The sequence below is a fragment of the Ranitomeya variabilis genome, chromosome 4, assembly GCF_051348905.1.
Source record: "Ranitomeya variabilis isolate aRanVar5 chromosome 4, aRanVar5.hap1, whole genome shotgun sequence".
NCBI classification, from domain to species: Eukaryota; Metazoa; Chordata; class Amphibia; order Anura; family Dendrobatidae; genus Ranitomeya; species Ranitomeya variabilis.
Window position 1 is genome coordinate 639,571,388 of NC_135235.1, and position 17,865 is coordinate 639,589,252.

A 17,865-nucleotide genomic window follows, 5' to 3' on the forward strand; every position below is an offset into this window, starting at 1 on the left:
GAAAAAGTGTCAGGAAGCTTAACTGAGGGTTTGGGAGACTGCAAAACAACATGTCCTGAATCACCAGGTCGACTAACAACTTGAAGGATGGTTCCCTGCATGGTCTTAACAGTCTCCATCAGCTTTTTTCTTAAGTGAGTAAGGGTCTGATGTTCCACCGAAAAATCCCACATCATCTGTGTCAATCTGGACACTTGATCTGCCAAGTTACAAGGCGGATCCATGACCAGAGAAAAAAAAATGTGTGGTCAGTGATAATGTGATGCGCCTGCAGTGCAGTGTAGTGCAACCTCCACCAAGGGGTGCTGGCGAGGGAAGAGAGGCAGCACACGCACAGCACAGCAACACAGAGCAGCCACACAGGTGTAACAGGTAATGAAAGAGTGGTCAGACGAGCTGGGTCAGAATCTGTCAGGAGCATAAGTACCAGAAGTAACAGCAAAGCATGTAGTCAGAGACAAGCCAGAAGTCAGAGCCAAACGGGAGCACGGTATCCAAATCATGAGACGTAAGACGAAGTCAGGGTACAAGCCAGAGTGTCAGAACCGGTCAGGGAACGTGGTATCAGAGACGGAAAACAAGAGGTGGGGTTTTAGAGATCAAGCAGAGTACTACACAGTAGGGAAACAACCAGGTGAACACTAAATCAGGGATAGGGAACAAGTCTAATACAAATACGGGAAGTCGGAGGCAGAAGGATCACCAGGGTATATGGGTCAGCTGCTCTAGCCTGGAAGCATGAACTATCACTGACGCTGGCCAGCAGACTGCAGGACTTAAAAAGCCCAGCTAGCTCCGAAACAAGGCCTAGGAGATTAACCCCCGCATGACCAGTCCATAGAGATAGCAGAAAACAAACCCCTAACTGGATCATGACAGTAAAAAATAGTTCTCCCTGAACACCCAAAACAGGTCTATCTCCCCTGAATATTTGTCAGGAAAGGCCATTACTGATTAGGGAGAAACCAATTGCATATCAGGGGATACTGACATCACAGCCACTGCCAGTAGTGGAGAGCAATGGGAAATTTTCATCAAACTAATTATCTGACATTGCAACTGATATTACAACGATTCAATACTCTGGTATTACTTGACCAGATTCTGCATCATCTGTGTCAGGATTGTCACGTGGTCACAGAGCATGTGAACACGTTCCATACATTGTAATGTGACACTAGTCACTACTCACGGACAAGCTCTTAGGCTGGGTAGTCAAGAGGTTCAAGTTCAAAAGCCAGGGGGGTACATGACAGACAGAGGGGTGAAACAAAGGCATAGTCATGTCACAGTCCGGAGTACTGGATTATAATTCCGAGAAGGTAGCAGATTATAAAAAGAGGGCAAGGCAAATGCACGGTCAGAAGCAAATCGAAGGTCAAGCAACAAAGATCAGAATACAAGACTAGGAGCCCAGTACACACACACCGGTTGAGCAAAGCTACAATTGGCAGTAATTTAAGGAACAGAGCTGACTAAATGGCCAGATATTTATTCATAACAGGGAGCACATGGATGAAGCTTTGGCAGGCCGTGGACCCGATTGGATGGCTAAATTGTCACTCAAGACACTGACAGCCATCACGCTCTGTCCTAGATTGGATGGCAGAACTCTCATTTACTGCATCCAGACACACTGACAGGCAGAATTATGACAGTACCTCCTCTTTTAGGATGGCCACCAGACCCCCTGGTTTCCCAGGAAACTTACAACGGAAGGCTCTGACCAGACTGAATGAACTTGAACCCAAGATCCCTCTTTGAGCCATATACCCTCCAATTAACGAGATATTGGAGTCTCTGACCCTCTGAGAATCCACGATCCTCTGCACCTCATACTGTAAACCACCATTGACATAAACTGGTGGAGGCGAAGAAGAGGCAGACAGCACTGATGGGACAAACTCCTTCAACAGGGAAACTGATAGACAGAATCTAGACAAATATATTATCAAAATGTTCCTTAGAAGTTATTATATACCAAGAGGAAATCAAATTGCACAACTAGCATTTCACTGGCGACGAAGACACGGCTTGTACATAGTTTTCTTTTTTTGTGGTAACATACTGATACCAAACATGGACAATAATAAAACAAGACAGAAGAAGAATTGAAGCCTTTGAAGTGTGGTGCTGGAGAAAGACGTTATGGATTTTTTATATAAATCCAGCGGCACTTTTTCAATTTTTATATTCACTTGCTGAAGCTGACAAGGTTTTCTGCAGATTTCAGGACTGCTCAACATATATATGGAACTGGGAATGGTGAGAATATTTTTTAAAGTTTTGCACTTTATTAACCTTCCGTTAGTTGCGTCAGACTATTTACATTATTATTTGCGTTGGGTTCATGGGACCTCAGTTTTCATATTGAAAAAAAACCAACAATAAATAAAGAATTATTACTTTATTTTGGAACTTAAGGTACAATATCTTATCTAAATGAAAAATATTACAGTTTTAGAAATCAACAAAATGTAAACAGCTGCTTATATGCCATGAAAAAAAACAAGTAATTATTTGGTACAAGAATCACATATCTCCTAATTGTGCTCATTGCACATACATTTCTTGCAATTATCACATCTGGTTTTGTTTTTTTTTCGGTCACTAGATCTCACATACAATTGACATCGACCTACTTGCAGAAAAGAAGGCTTGGTGTCATCATCGAGTCGTAATTTCAGGAAACATGGTACTTTTATTATTATTTATTTATGTAGCACCATTGATTCCATGGTGCTGTACATGAGAAGGGGTTACATACAAGTTACAGATATCACTTACAGTAAACAAACTAACAATAACGGACTGATACAGAGGGGCGAGGACCCTGCCCTTGCGGGCTTACATTCTACAGGATTATGGGGAAGGAGACAGTAGGTCGGGGGTACTTATATGAGCTCTTACAAATTACGTTGAAAAAACAGTTTCAGAAATTCTTCAGGGGTAATTTTAGTCTTATTAATCATGTTATAAATAATGTAAGCATTTATAGCTAATACATTGAAGAGAAAAATAATATGACCATTGGCCATCTCTTACTGTTTCGAGCAACGTTTTAAGTTTCGCATAGTTTGATGTTTGTATCAATGCCACCCTGGGTTTTATGGTAAAAGTCTATTATTTCCAACTTCTTGTTGTCACCGTCACATATAACTTTATCATGATTCATAGTGGACACTATGTTGGCTCAGTAGTTAGCACTGCAGCCTTGCTGAGCTATGGTACTGGGTTCAAATCTGTGTTTGCGTGGGTTTCCTCCAAGTACTTCGGTTTCCTCCCACACTACAAAGATATACTGATAGGAAATTTAGATTGTGCCAATAATGTCTGCAAAACGCAATGGCATAAATGGTGCTATATATGTGACAAAAATAAATACTAGAAATGCCTTGGGATTTTTTTTTTTGTGCTGAAGCACGTGTAGTTGATGCAGCGTCATTAAGGACTAGGAAGCTACCAAAGCAGACTGTAAACTGCCTTCCATACTTGTGGAAATATGACAAAAACAAACTTTATTGGGGTCCAATTGACTCCACGCGACGAAAGGTTAAATAGTACATAGAAATATGAAATATTTTATAGAAATTAGGATTGTACTTACTTTATAGAAGAAATGGTCATTGATAATTACCGTATATACTAGAGTATAAGCCGACCCGAGTGTAAAAGAGACAGGGTTTTCCTCCAAAAATTACTAACCAAGTAGTATCAAAAAGGAACACTCCCTACACCTCTATTGAGGTCCGATATTAACTATTATTGCGAAACTTGACTATTAATAACTAATATCCACTAAATATGCCTCAACGTTATATTTTCCTTATACTATATACTAACTGAGACAAAACAGTGTAACAATAAAGGATATTTATTACACACACACACGTCTGCAGTCTATAACATACATATATATTTATACCCAAGCTGGCGACTATAAATATATATATATATATATATATATATATATATATATATATATATATATATATATATACACATATATATATACAAATATACGGATATCACAACTCTGATACAGTAATATCACTACAGTATACAGTGATATCCCAACAGTATCACACAGTAATAACCCACAATATCTAGTAATATCACAACAATATCACCACAATATAAAAACCCACAATTAACTGCCCGATTACCCAAATCACACATATAATATCAGCCCTCCCAATCTATAGATTACTAACCCTAAGGCCTAAGAGGTTACAGGGCCTAATAAGAAAAGGGGATACAGAGTACTTATCCACCGTGTGGGTCCATGATCTTCCCAGCAAGCCATAGAGCAAAAAGAGCCAGAGCAAATGTCTTGTGCCTTTTATGTCCAGCTAGAAGAGGTGTGTCCAGCCCCAGGTGTGTGGGGATGAGGTCACAAGTCTATTGTCTACTAGCATAAGTCCAAAATGAAACCTGATATACCAGCGTGAGGAGGGGGCAACTGAGCACATGTGGGGGAATTATACATCACTAAACACATCTGTACGTAAAAATATACATTTTGGAGCACTTCCCTTCTACACCGAGTATAAGCCGAGACCCCTAATTTTGCCACAAAAAACTGGGAAAACGTATTGACTCGAGTATAAGCCTAGGGGGCAAATGCAGCAGCTACTGGTAAATTTCAAAAATAAAAAGATACCAAAAAAAGTAAAATTAATTGAGACATCAGTAGGTTGTGCTTTTGAATATCCATATTGAATCAGGAGCCCCATATAATGCTCCATACAGTTCATGCTGGGCCCCATAAGATACTCCATACAAAATATGCCCCATATAATGCTCCATACAGTTCATGATGGGCCCCATAAGATGCTCCATAGATTATGCCCCATATAATGCTGCACAAAGGTTGATGGCCTCATAAGATGCTCAATAGAATAATATGCCCCATATGCTGCTCCATAAAGGTTGATGGCTCCATAAGATGATCCATAGAATAAAATGCCCCATATAATGCTGCACAAAGGATAATGATGCCCCATAAGATGCTCAATAGAATAATCTGCCCCATATGCTGCTCCATAAAGTTTGATGGCCCCATAAGATGCTCCTTAGAATATTATGCCCCATATAATGCTGCACAAAGGATAATGATGCCTCATAAGATGCTCCATAGAATAATCTGCCCCATACGCTGCTCCATAAAGGTTGATGGCCCCATAAGATGCTCCATAGAATAATCTGCCCCATATGCTGCTCCATAAAGGTTAATGGCCCCATAAGATGCTCCATAGAATATTATGCCCCATATAATTCTGCACAAAGGATAATGATGCCCCATAACATGCTCAATAGAATAATCTGCCCCATATGCTGCTCCATAAAGGTTGATGGCCCCATAAGATGCTCTATAGAATATTATACCCCATATAATGCTGCACAAAGGTTGATGGCCCCATAAGATGCTCTATAGAATATTATACCCCATATAATGCTGCACAAAGGATAATGATGCCCCATAAGATGTTCCATAGAATATTATGCCCCATATAATGCTGCACAGAGGATAATGATGCCCCATAAGATGCTCCATAGAATAATATACCCCATATGCTGCTGCGGTTAAAAAAAAAATAATTACATACCTCTCTTCGCTGGGGGTCTGGTGCCAGTGTCCTGAAGTGTCAGCAAACCAGCAGTTGCGATATTCACCTGTCCCCATTCCACTGCCGCAAGTCTGTGTTTTCCAAGTCTCTGCAGTGACTGTTCATGCAGAGGGGACGCACTAAACACGTCATCGCACCCTAGGACCTGAACATCACAGCCAGAGGACGCGGAAGGCAGAGCCCGGCTGTGGAACGGGGACAGGTGAATATCACATGGCTCACCCTCCCCCGTCATACTCACCCCCTCCTGGCGCGGTCTCTGCTTCTCAGATGGTCTCTGGCGCCAGCAGCTTGTTCCTGTGTTCAGAGGTCAAATGGTACCGCTCATTAAAGTAATGAATATGTGCTCCATGCCTATGGGAGTGGAGTTGCGCCCATATTCATTACTTTAATAAGCGGTACAATGTGACCGCTGAACCCAGAAAGAGCTGCGGGCGCCGGAGACCATCGGAGAAGCAGGGACTTGCAGAAACCGCGGGGGTGAGCAGGGGAGTATGATGTGACAGTCGCCACCCATGCCACTCCTCCTCCCCCAGCCGAAACCCTGGGTGACTCGAGTATAAGCCGAGAGGGGCACTTTTAGCCTAACAAAATGGGCTAAAAATCTCGGCTTATACTTAAGTATATACGGTATATACATTTTCTATTATTTAGTGATGAGTTGATTTTCCTTTCTCTTGTAGAAAATTTACTTTACTTGATTATAACTTGTAATTTTTCTGTTACATGGTGACAATGTAATGATTTAAAATAAAAGCGGCTTCTCTCCTGTGTGAGTTATTTCATGTTTAACAAGATCGAATTTCTGGGTAAAACATTTCCCACATTCTGAACATGAGAATGGCTTCTCTCCTTTGTGAGTTTTTTGATGCGAAACAAGATTTGATTTCCTTTCAAAATATTTCTCACATTTTAAACATGGAAATGGCTTCTCCAATGTGTGAGTTCTCTGATGTTTAACAAGATGTGATTTATCTATAAAACATTTCCCACATTCTGGACATGAAAATGGCTTTTCCCCTGTGTGAGTTCTCTGATGTATAACAAGATTTGATTTATCTATAAAACATTTCCCACATTCTGAACATGAAAATGGCTTTTCCCCAGTGTGAGTTCTCTGATGTTTAACAAGATGTGATTTATCTATAAAACATTTCCCACATTCTGGACATGAAAATGGCTTTTCCCCTGTGTGAGTTCTCTGGTGTTTAACAAGATTTGATTTATCTATAAAACATTTCCCACATTCTGAACATGAAAATGGCTTTTCCCCAGTGTGAATTCTCTGATGTGTAACAAGATTTGATTTATCTATAAAATATTTCCCACATTCTGAACATGAAAATGGCTTTTGCCCAGTGTGAGCTCTCTGATGTTTAACAAGACGTGATTTATCTATATAACATTTCCCACATTCTGAACATGAAAATGGCTTTTCCCCTGTGTGACTTCTCTGATGTATAACAAGATGGAATTTTTGTCTAAAACATTTCCCACATTCTGAACATGAAAATGGCTTTTCACCAGTGTGAGTTCTCTGATGTCTAACAAGATCTGATCTCTGATTAAAACAACCCCCACATTCGGAACATAAAAACGGTTTCTCACCTGTGTGAGTTATTTGATGTTTCACAAGAGTTTTTTTTTCACTAAAACATTTCCCACATTCTGAACATGAAAATGGCTTGTGCCCAGTGTGAGTTCTCTGATGTGTAACAAGATGTGTTTTATCCATAAAACATTTCCCACATTCTGAACATGAAAATGGCTTGTGCCCTGTGTGAGTTCTCTGATGTGTAACAAGATGTGCTTTATTCATAAAACATTTCCCACATTCCGAACATGAAAATGGCTTTTCCCCGGTGTGAGTTCTATGATGTGCAACAAGATGGAATTTATTTGAAAAAAATTTCCCACATTCTGAACATGAAAATGGCTTGTGCCCTGTGTGAGTTCTCTGATGTGTAACAAGATGTGCTTTATTCATAAAACATTTCCCACATTCCGAACATGAAAATGGCTTTTCCCCGGTGTGCGTTCTATGATGTGCAACAAGATGGAATTTATGTGAAAAAAATTTCCCACATTCTGAACATGAAAATGGCTTTTCCCCAGTGTGAGTTCTCTGATGTCTAACAAGATCTGATCTCTGATTAAAACAACTCCCACATTCGGAACATAAAAATGGTTTCTCACCTGTGTGAATTCTCTGGTGTTGAACGAGACTTTTTTTCTCACTAAAACATTTCCCACATTCTGAGCATGAAAATGGCTTCTCCCTAGTGTGAGGTTTTTGATGTGAAACAAGATCTGATTTCCTTTTAAAATATTTCCCACATTTTAAACATGAAAATAGCTTCTTCCCTGAGTGACTTCTCTGATGTGAAAGAAATCTTGAACATTTCCCAGATTGTGAACATGAAAATGGTTTCTCCCCTTTGTGAGCTACTTCATGTTCATCAGTACTTTTGTGGTTTTTGTTTTCCATATTTTCCTTTAATGAAGTAGAAGAAAGGACCCGTTTAAAAGGATCAGATGATAGATTTTTCCTAAGAAGGGCTTGAGGTATATCTGTGATAATTATATGTTCTTCATATGTATCTGATGTGATACCTTGATCCCCTGCTGTAAAATGTGAAAATATCAGATGTCCCTCTGAGCTCCTGGTACCGTCACCTGCCAAGAATAAAATTATTTGTCAATAACAATGCATTGAAATTATATTAATATTTATATTATCTATATAGACTAAGATAGGAGACTAAAACCCAAGGACTAGTAGATTATGATGTTAGGCCACCATGTTGTGCTTTTTCAATATCTTCACATATCTGTTGAAGCCGTATTCTCTGTAGGTTCTGGTTTCACTTCACGTCACCAATCATTTGCAGTTTCATGTTCAGTGGACCCTCATAAATGTAACTGCAAGTCAGTGCTAATAGATAGTGTTCATCTCTCATACACTCTCTGACAGGTATTACATGCATCTAGCATAGAGCACAGAAATGTGGTCATGTAAAAATAAGCAATTTTTTTTATGCAAGTGTAGGTGTTCTATTTTTTTTATAAAAAGAAACTAAGCGATAGATACAAGATATGAGAAGTTTTTTATACTATTTTATATGTATTGGAAGTCAACAGAAAGCATTGGATTCCATCATGAATATGAGAGCACTGGGGATCTGAAAATTAATTTGCAGCAGTGTCCTCAGTCATCCATGGTTCACAGTTGTTGGTTCTTTCAAAGATCACCTAGCTTAAAGGCTACGGACACATTTGTGCACAACAAATAGGTAACCACATATGTGACTAAGCCTCTGTGGTAATAAAGTTCCACCTATCTTTTTTTGCATGGAGCTATCCTGCTCATCAGAAACCTTCATAGCTTTTTTCCACCTCTTCCACATTCAAACTTTTTCCTCTCGGGATGTTTCTCCAGCTCTGCTCACATGATATGTTTTGATTTCACATGAACTAGCACAGCTGAAGTTACTTTACCCCCCCACCTTCTTCAGTTTCTATGGCTGTTTACCACAACCAAGCACACTCACTGCCAGGCAGGTATATGATTTCTCCGTCATTCTTCCCCTCTCCATGGGACATATTCACACTATGAAGTTATCCACCGTAAAAATATTGGAGTCTGGTGGTTCATGAGGAAAAAATGTCAACATACAATATTCTGATTCAGTTAATAAACCAGGATACTCTGGATGACATGCGAGTACGATCTGGAAATGCAGAACCATTCCCTTGAATGGGCAAATTCAATCAAACGGATCAAACACAGACATGTATCCATTTTTCCATTTTTTGCCAGACAGCTTTAGAGTGTGTTCACACCTCAGTTTCTGAGTTTTGACTGTTCTTTTCAGGAAAATGGAATTTATGTCCAAAATAGATCTGTTGCACAACTGAAGCAAATAGAGGCCGAGTGGGCCTATTAATTGTTGTCCGTCAGGGTTCCTTTATTATTTATTATTATATGTGTTCTTTTTTAGAATGGAAATCAAAGTTCTGAGTGATAAGCTTTTTTTGCAGTTAAAAAATATATATTTATAAAATATGAATGTAAACAAAGGTGTCATTTTCATTCACACTATTTACCGATCACCATAAATCACTATATTGTACATGTTGTTACAATTACAGAGACACAAAATATGTCCATATTTACTGTGATGATTTTGTATAATTTTTTAAAATGATTCTATAGTTAGAAATCTCTGTTGATTAATATTTTCAGCACTTATAACGTTCTGGCATGATATCTGTATATAACGTTATATTATGCATGTAAAGAAGAATGCTTCTGAGGTTTTTAGGCTGAGAAAATTCTCCAGAACAGTACAGCCTGTGGCTCCCTAGTAATGTTTCTTCCCCGGCGCTGACAAACTTCAAAAGTATATTAAGAGACATCCACTGAGTGTCCTGTATTAAACAGGACTGTGAATACAGAAGTATCTCTTCTATTTCAAAAGTGGCAAAAAAAGGACCTAAAAAGGTTACCGTATATACTCGAGTATAAGCCGACCCGAGTATAAGCCGACCCCCCTAATTTTGCCACAAAAAACTGGGAAAACTTATTGACTCGAGTATAAGCCTAGGGTGGAAAATGCAGCAGGTACCGGTGAATTTCAAAATTAAAAATAGATACTCCATACCGTTCATTATGGCCCCATAGATGCTCCACATAAAGCTGTGCCACATATAATGCTCTGCACCGTTCATTATGGCCCCATAGATGCTCCACATAAAGCTGTGCCATATATACAATGCTCTGCACCATTGCCCCATAGATACTCCACATAAAGCTGTGCCATATATACAATGCTCTGCACCGTTGCCCCATACCTGTGCCATATACATAGTGCTCTGCACCGTTGCCCCATAGCTGTGCCATATAGTGCTCTGCACCATTGCCCCATAGCTGTGCCATATAGTGCTCTGCACCATTGCCCCATAGCTGTGCCATATAGTGCTCTGCACCGTCCATTATTGCCCCATAGCTATGCCATATAGTGCTCTGCACCATTGCCCCATAGCTGTGCCATATAGTGCTCTGCACCATTGCCCCATAGCTGTGCCATATAGTGCTCTGCACCATTGCCCCATAGCTGTGCCATATAGTGCTCTGCACCATTGCCCCATAGCTGTGCCATATAGTGCTCTGCACCGTTGCCCCATAGCTGTGCCAAATAGTGCTCTGCACCGTCCATTATTGCCCCATAGCTGTTGCTGCTGCTGCAATAAAAAAAAAAACAAAAAACACATACTCACCTGTCTTGCTTGCAGCTCCTCGGCGCCATCTTCCCGGCGTCTCTCCGCACTGACTGATCAGGCAGAGGGCGGCGCGCACACTATATGCGTCATCGCGCCCTCTGCCTGAACAGTCAGAGCGGAGAGACGCCGGGAAGATGGCGCGACGCCCGGCGTGTGGAACGAGGACAGGTGAATATGTCATACTTACCTGCTCCCGGCGTCCCGCTCCTTCCCCCTGCCTGTCTTCGGTGCCGCAGCCTCTTTCTCTATCAGCGGTCACCGGCACCGCTTCATTAGAGAAATGAATAGGCGGCTCCGCCCCTATGGGAGGTGGAGCAGCCTATTCATTTCTCTAATGAGCGGTCCCACGTGACCTCTCAGGGGAAGAGGCTGCGGCACCGAAGACAGTGTGACAGGCAGGGGGAGCGACAGGATCGCCGGGACTAGGTGAGTATATGACAGTGCTCACCCGCCGACCCCACCACCGATCATGACTCGAGTATAAGCCGAGAGGGGCACTTTCAGCCCAAAAATTTGGGCTGAAAATCTCGGCTTATACTCGAGTATATACGGTAATTAAGTACATGATATGTCATAGTAACAAAAAAAGGCCATCTGTATAGAGCTGTAACTGAAAAAAAATCACTACTAAAAGTAAAAGAGTGAGTTACAAACCATCAATATCTTTTATCACATATGTAAAATATAAAGTAAAAAAAGGATTAAGTGTAATGTAAAAAAAAATCACTAGATACAAGAGGGAAGATGTCAGAATGTAAGAACATGACTGTACAAAAATGAGGAAGGGAACCAAAATCTGTTTAAGATTTAAGAATACAGACACATAATCAACGTGTTTAATTAGAGGAAAAATATACTATGTAATGATCAGAGTGGATGGTAGTAGGTTTACAAAAAACAGGGTAATACCAGACATTGCAGAAATCTGCAGCAGATCACCATATAATGTAATATAATAATAATTATCATGTGCTGCAAGACAGATAATGTAAACTGACCAGATATGTGCAAGAGATGAAATGTCCGAACATGTCACAAAATAATCATATATTATTATATGCACAATCATGGCGCATAAATAAATACCCATAATGGATTTGTGTTCCCTCTGGAATGGAGCCAACCCGATGTGCGCTCCTGGCACTGATTGTTTTTTAGGTTATACTCACCTGTGCGGTTATCTGTGGGAATCTCCTCTTTACACCGCTCATCACCTCTCATATATGTCTCTGTAGTATTAATATGGGGCAGATATTTACCCTGAAAGAAAAAATTTAATAGTCAGAGAAAGATGAAAAAATCATAACCAGAAAACTGGGGGAAGATCCAGACAACATTTAATGTCTATGATCAGCATTACCCTGTCATCTCCACCAAGTATAGAACACACACTGAATGGCCACATTATTAGAGACACCCACGTTGTCTATTCAGATCCTCAGCAATTCAGATTGTAATAGATTCCACAAGATGAAGAAGTAATTCTGTGGGATTATTGGCCCATCCGCAAATAATATGGAGATACTGATATGTTGTGAACAGTCTGTTTCATCTCATCCTGAAGATGCGCTATAGGATTAAAACATGAGGACTATGAAGTCCAGGGAAGCAACAAAAACTCTCTAATGTTCCTGGAATCAATCCTTGACTAGTGGATCATTGTGTCATGGTGCATTGTCCTTCTACCGTAGGGGAAACAGCTGTCATGAAGTGATGAACTTGGTTGGACAAAATGCTTATGTAAGCCCTAATGTCCAAACATCCATCCACAGATAACAAAGGATCCAGGATGACCCAAGAAAACATCCCCCGCCATTAGTCTACCTCCACCAGCCTGAAATAATGACACCTGATAGATGGTGGCACAGGAACTGTTCTTCTGATGTTATAGCCCATCTGTGCCAAGGAAAAATGAGTGATTTCAAACACATTAGTTGGACACCAGTCCAGTAGTTAAAAATACACAACACTGTGCACTACCTGCTCCTCAGCACAATTTGTATATATATATATATATATATATATATATATATATATTTATACATTAACATAAGATCACCCCTTAGCCTTCGTTTTTCCAAACTAAATAGCCCCAAGTGTAATAACCTATCTTGGTATTGCAGACCCCCCAGTCCTCTAATAACCTTGGTCGCTCTTCTCTGCACCCGCTCTAGTTCAGCTATGTCTTTCTTATACACCGGAGACAGAATTAATGTCCAACTCACAGCATTAATGTCCAACTCACAGCATTACACAGTACACGATATCCTCCGGATAGCAGCCGAGAACCATATCCTCCAGTTTGCAACCAATAAACATGCCAGTCCACCTCCAAGACCAGTTGCCCTGGGTGACTGCACTGCGATGTACGCTGTGGGTGCCAGGCATCTCAGCTCCCCTGGCTGTTTGGCTCCGCTTGCCTGTGTTGCCTCACAAAGGTGGAGCTCTGCAGAGCCGACCGCACTGCACTCCAGCAAATACCAGACTGACACTAAGCCAGGGTCAGACATGCGAGAAACTCGCACGAGTCACGCATTTCAATACCAGGAACTGCCGCCAGCACTCGGACAGGAGCGTGTGGCTGCATGTATTTATATGCATGTATCCAGTCCCGAGTGCCAGCGGCAGTGCCGGGTATTGACATTCGAGACTCGAGCGAGTTTATCGCATGTCTGACCTAGGCCTAACTCTGACCCGGACATACTCAAACCCTTTACTGCAGGGCTTTTAACCAAAGAACCTGGAGCCTTCGGCCACAAGGAAAACCAGGCCAGAAAGGAAACGGACTGCCATACTACCATCCTGTAGTCTGTTTCAAAACAAAAGTCCAGCATGTTTTCTCAAATCTGCCCTGGACAAATAGCTTGTCCAAGACTAACACTCACTTTTATTTTTCATTGCGATCACAGCTACGCCTGCGACTGCAATGCACTCCCATGGCCTCAATACGCCTCCAAGCGCATCCTGGGGGGAACATACAGTGACCCTCACATGTAACACAGGTCACTGCCTCACATATTATTAATATCTTCCTCAACAAATCGTGTATGTCCTGTGGATCCCGTTTTCATTGTATTTTTTCCCTCAATCACAATATTATCAGTACTAATACTTTTGGCAAGAAAAACTAAAGAGGTTAGGAGTTTTTCAAAATTTCCCTGACAACCATGCCTAGGTGAAGTGCTCACAATTCCCATTCTAATGTGGTTTCAGACTGAAAAATTATCACTTTATTTTATATTACACTAGTTATTAGTATTCTCTATACAGGAATGTTTCGATAAAGAACGTTACATAGTTATTAAGGTTGAAGGAAGACTTTAAGTCCATCTAGTTCAACCCATAGCCTAGCATGCCCTAACATGTTGATCCAGGGGAAGGCAAAAAAAACCCATGTGGTAAGAGTCAGCTCCACCATGGGGAAAAAAATTCCTTCCCGACCCCACATACGGCAATCAGACTAGTTCCCTGGATCAACGCCCTATCAAGGAATCCAATATATATACCCTGTAACATTATACTTTTCCAGAAAGGTATCCAGTCCCCTCTTAAATTTAAGTAATGACTCACTCATTACAACATCATACGGCAGAGAGTTCCATAGTCTCACTGCTCTTACAGTAAAGAATCCGCGTCTGTTATTATGCTTAAACCTTTTTTCCTCCAGTCGTAGAGGATGCCCCCTTGTCCCTGTCACCGGTCTATAATTAAAAAAATCATCAGAAAGGTCTTTGTACTGTCCCCTCATATATTTATACATTAACCCCTTCGTGACCCAGCCTATTTTGGCCTTAATGACCTTGCCGTTTTTTGCAATTCTGACCAGTGTCCCTTTATGAGGTAATAACTAAGGAACGCTTCAACGGATCCTAGCGATTCTGAGATTGTTTTTTCGTGACATATTGGGCTTCATGTTAGTGGTAAATTTAGGTCAATAATTTCTGAGTTTATTTGTGAAAAAAACGGAAATTTGGCGAAAATTTAGAAAAATTCGCAATTTTCACATTTTGAATTTTTATTCTGTTAAACCAGAGAGTTATGTGACACAAAATAGTTAATAAATAACGTTTCCCACATGTCTACTTTACATCAGCACAATTTTGGAAACAAATTTTTTTTTTGCTAGGAAGTTATAAGGGTTAAAATTTGACCAGTGATTTCTCATTTTTACAACAAAATTTACAAAACCATTTTTTTTAGGGACCACCTCACATTTGAAGTCAATTTGAGGGTTCTATATGGCTGAAAATACCCAAAAGTGACACCATTCTAAAAACTGCACCCTTCAAGGTGCTCAAAACCACATTCAAGAAGTTTATTAACCCTTCAGGTGTTTCACAGCAGCAGAAGCAACATGGAAGGAAAAAATGAACATTTAACTTTTTAGTCACAAAAATGATCTTTTAGCAACAATTTTTTTATTTTCCCAAGGGTAAAAGGAGAAACTGGACAACGGACGTTGTTGTCCAATTTGTCCTGAGTAAGCTGATACCTCATATGTGGGGGTAAACCACTGTTTGGGCGCACGACAGGGCTCGGAAGGGAAGGAGCGCCATTTGACTTTTTGAATGAAAAATTGGCTTCAATCTTTAGCGGACACCATGTCGCGTTTGGAGAGCCCCTGTGTGCCTAAACATTGGAGCTCCCCCACTAGTGACCCCATTTTGGAAACTAGACCTACCAAGGAACTAATCTAGATGTGTGGTGAGCACTTTGAACCCCCAAGTGCTTCACAGAAGTTTATACCGCAGAGCCGTGAAAATAAAAAATAATTTTTCTTACCTCAAAAATGATTTTTAGCCCAGAATTTTTTATTTTCCCAAGGGTAACAGGAGAAATTGGACCCCAAATGTTGTTGTCCAGTTTGTCCTGAGTACTATGATACCCCATATGTGGGGGTAAACCACTGTTTGGGAGCACGGCAGGGCTCGGAAGGGAAGGCATGCCATTTGGCTTTTTGAATGGAAGATTAGCTCCAATCATTAGCGGACACCATGTCGCGTTTGGAGAGCCCCTGTGTGCCTAAACATTGGAGCTCCCCCACAAGTGACCCCATTTTGGAAACTAGACCTCCCAAGGAACTAATCTAGATGTGTGGTGAGCACTTTGAACCCCCAAGTGCTTCACAGAAGTTTATAACGCAGAGCCATGAAAATAAAAAATAATTTTTCTTTTCTCAAAAATGATTTTTTAGCCCACAATTTTTTATTTTCCCAAGGGTAACAGAAGAAATTGGACCCCAAAAGTTGTTGTCCAGTTTCTCCTGAGTACGCTGATACCCCATATGTGGGGGTAAACCACTGTTTGGGCACAAGTCGGGGCTCGGAAGGGAGGTAGTGACGTTTTGAAATGCAGGCTTTGATGGAGTGTTCTGCGTGCGTCACATTCCTTTTGCAGAGCCCCTGATGTGCCTAAACAGTAGAAACCCCCCCACAAGTGACCCCATTTTGGAAACTAGACCACCCAAGAAACTTATCTAGATATGTGGTGAGCACTTTGAACCCCCAAGTGCTTCACAGAAGTTTACAACGCAGAGCCGTGAAAATAAAAAATCATTTTTCTTTCCTTAAAAATTATGTTTTAGCAAGCAATTTTTTATTTTCACAAGGGTAACAGGAGAAATTGGACCCCAAGAGTTGTTGCCCAGTTTGTCCTGAGTACACTGATACCCCATATGTGGGGTAAACCACTGTTTGGGCACAAGTCGGGGCTCGGAAGGGAGGTAGTGACGTTTTGAAATGCAGGCTTTGATGGAGTGGTCTGCGTGCATCACATTCAATTTCCAGAGCCCCTGATGTGCCTAAACAGTAGAAACCCCCACAAGTGACCCCATTTTGGAAACTAGACCCCCCAAGGAACTTATCTAGATGTATAGTGAGCACTTTGAACCCCCAAGTGCTTCACAGAAGTTTGTAACGCAGAGCCGTGAAAATAAAAAATCATTTTTCATTCCTCTAAAATTATGTTTTAGCAAGCAATGTTTTATTTTCGCAAGGGTAACAGGAGAAATTGGACCCCAATAATAGTTGCCCAGTTTGTCCTGAGTATGCTGGTACCCCATATGTGGGGGTAAACCACTGTTTGGGCACACGTCGGGGCTCGGAAGGGAGGGAGCACCATTTGACTTTTTGAACGCAAGATTGGCTGGAATCAATGGTGGCGCCACGTTGCGTTTGGAGACCCCTGATGTGCCTAAACAGTGGAAACCCCTAAATTCTAACTCCAACACTAACCCCAACACACCCCTAACCCTAATCCCAACCCTAACCCCAACACACCCCTAATCCTAATCCCAACTCTAGCCATAACCCTAATCACAACCCAACCCCAACACACCCCTAACCCTAATCCCAACCCTAATCCCAACCCTAACCCCAACTTTAACCCCAACACACCCCTAACCCTAACCATAACCCTAACCACAAGCCTATTCTTAATCCTATTTCCAACCCTAGCTGTTGTGAATTTGGATTCTGGGCTCCCCCGGTGGCCGCTTGTGGAATTGGACTTGTCATCCTCTTTCCTGTTTCACCTGATTCCATCTGTAGTGGGTGTTGCTATTTAAGCTCATTTCTCTGGTGGTTTCTTGCCGGTCAACAATGTTATCTGATGCCTCTCAGTGCTTGTTCCTGCTTCTAGACTACTACTAGATAAGTTGGACTTTTGTCCATGTTTTGTTTTGCCTATTTGTTCCAGTTCACAGCTGAAGTTTTGTTACTGTGTCTGGAAAGCTCTCGTTGATCAGGGATTGCTACTCTGGCGTTATGAGTTAATGCCAGAGTTTAAGGTAATCTCTGGATGGTGTTTTGTTAGTGTTTTGCTGCTGACCATGAAAGTATACTATCTGTCTTCTGCTATCTAGTAAGCGGACCTCAAATTTGCTAAGACTATTTTCCTGCTGCGTTTGTTGTTTCATCTGAACTCACCGTCATTATATGTGGGGGGCTACTGT

At 41.1% G+C, this 17,865-nt stretch overlaps 1 protein-coding gene across 2 annotated transcripts in view; it reads right to left on the reverse strand.

The window, feature by feature from the left end:
- Positions 1 to 3,979: 3,979 nt before the first annotated feature.
- Positions 3,980 to 17,865, reverse strand: part of LOC143767222 (uncharacterized) — a 28,418-nt gene continuing 14,532 nt past the window's right edge. For both annotated transcript variants that reach the window (XM_077255374.1, XM_077255373.1), the window contains 2 exons: positions 12,083 to 12,173; positions 3,980 to 8,306 (listed from right to left, as the gene is read on the reverse strand). In XM_077255374.1, the coding sequence (XP_077111489.1) occupies positions 6,376 to 8,306; positions 12,083 to 12,173 (2,022 nt within the window). In that variant the 3' untranslated portion in view covers positions 3,980 to 6,375. The remainder of the gene's footprint in view (positions 8,307 to 12,082; positions 12,174 to 17,865) is intronic.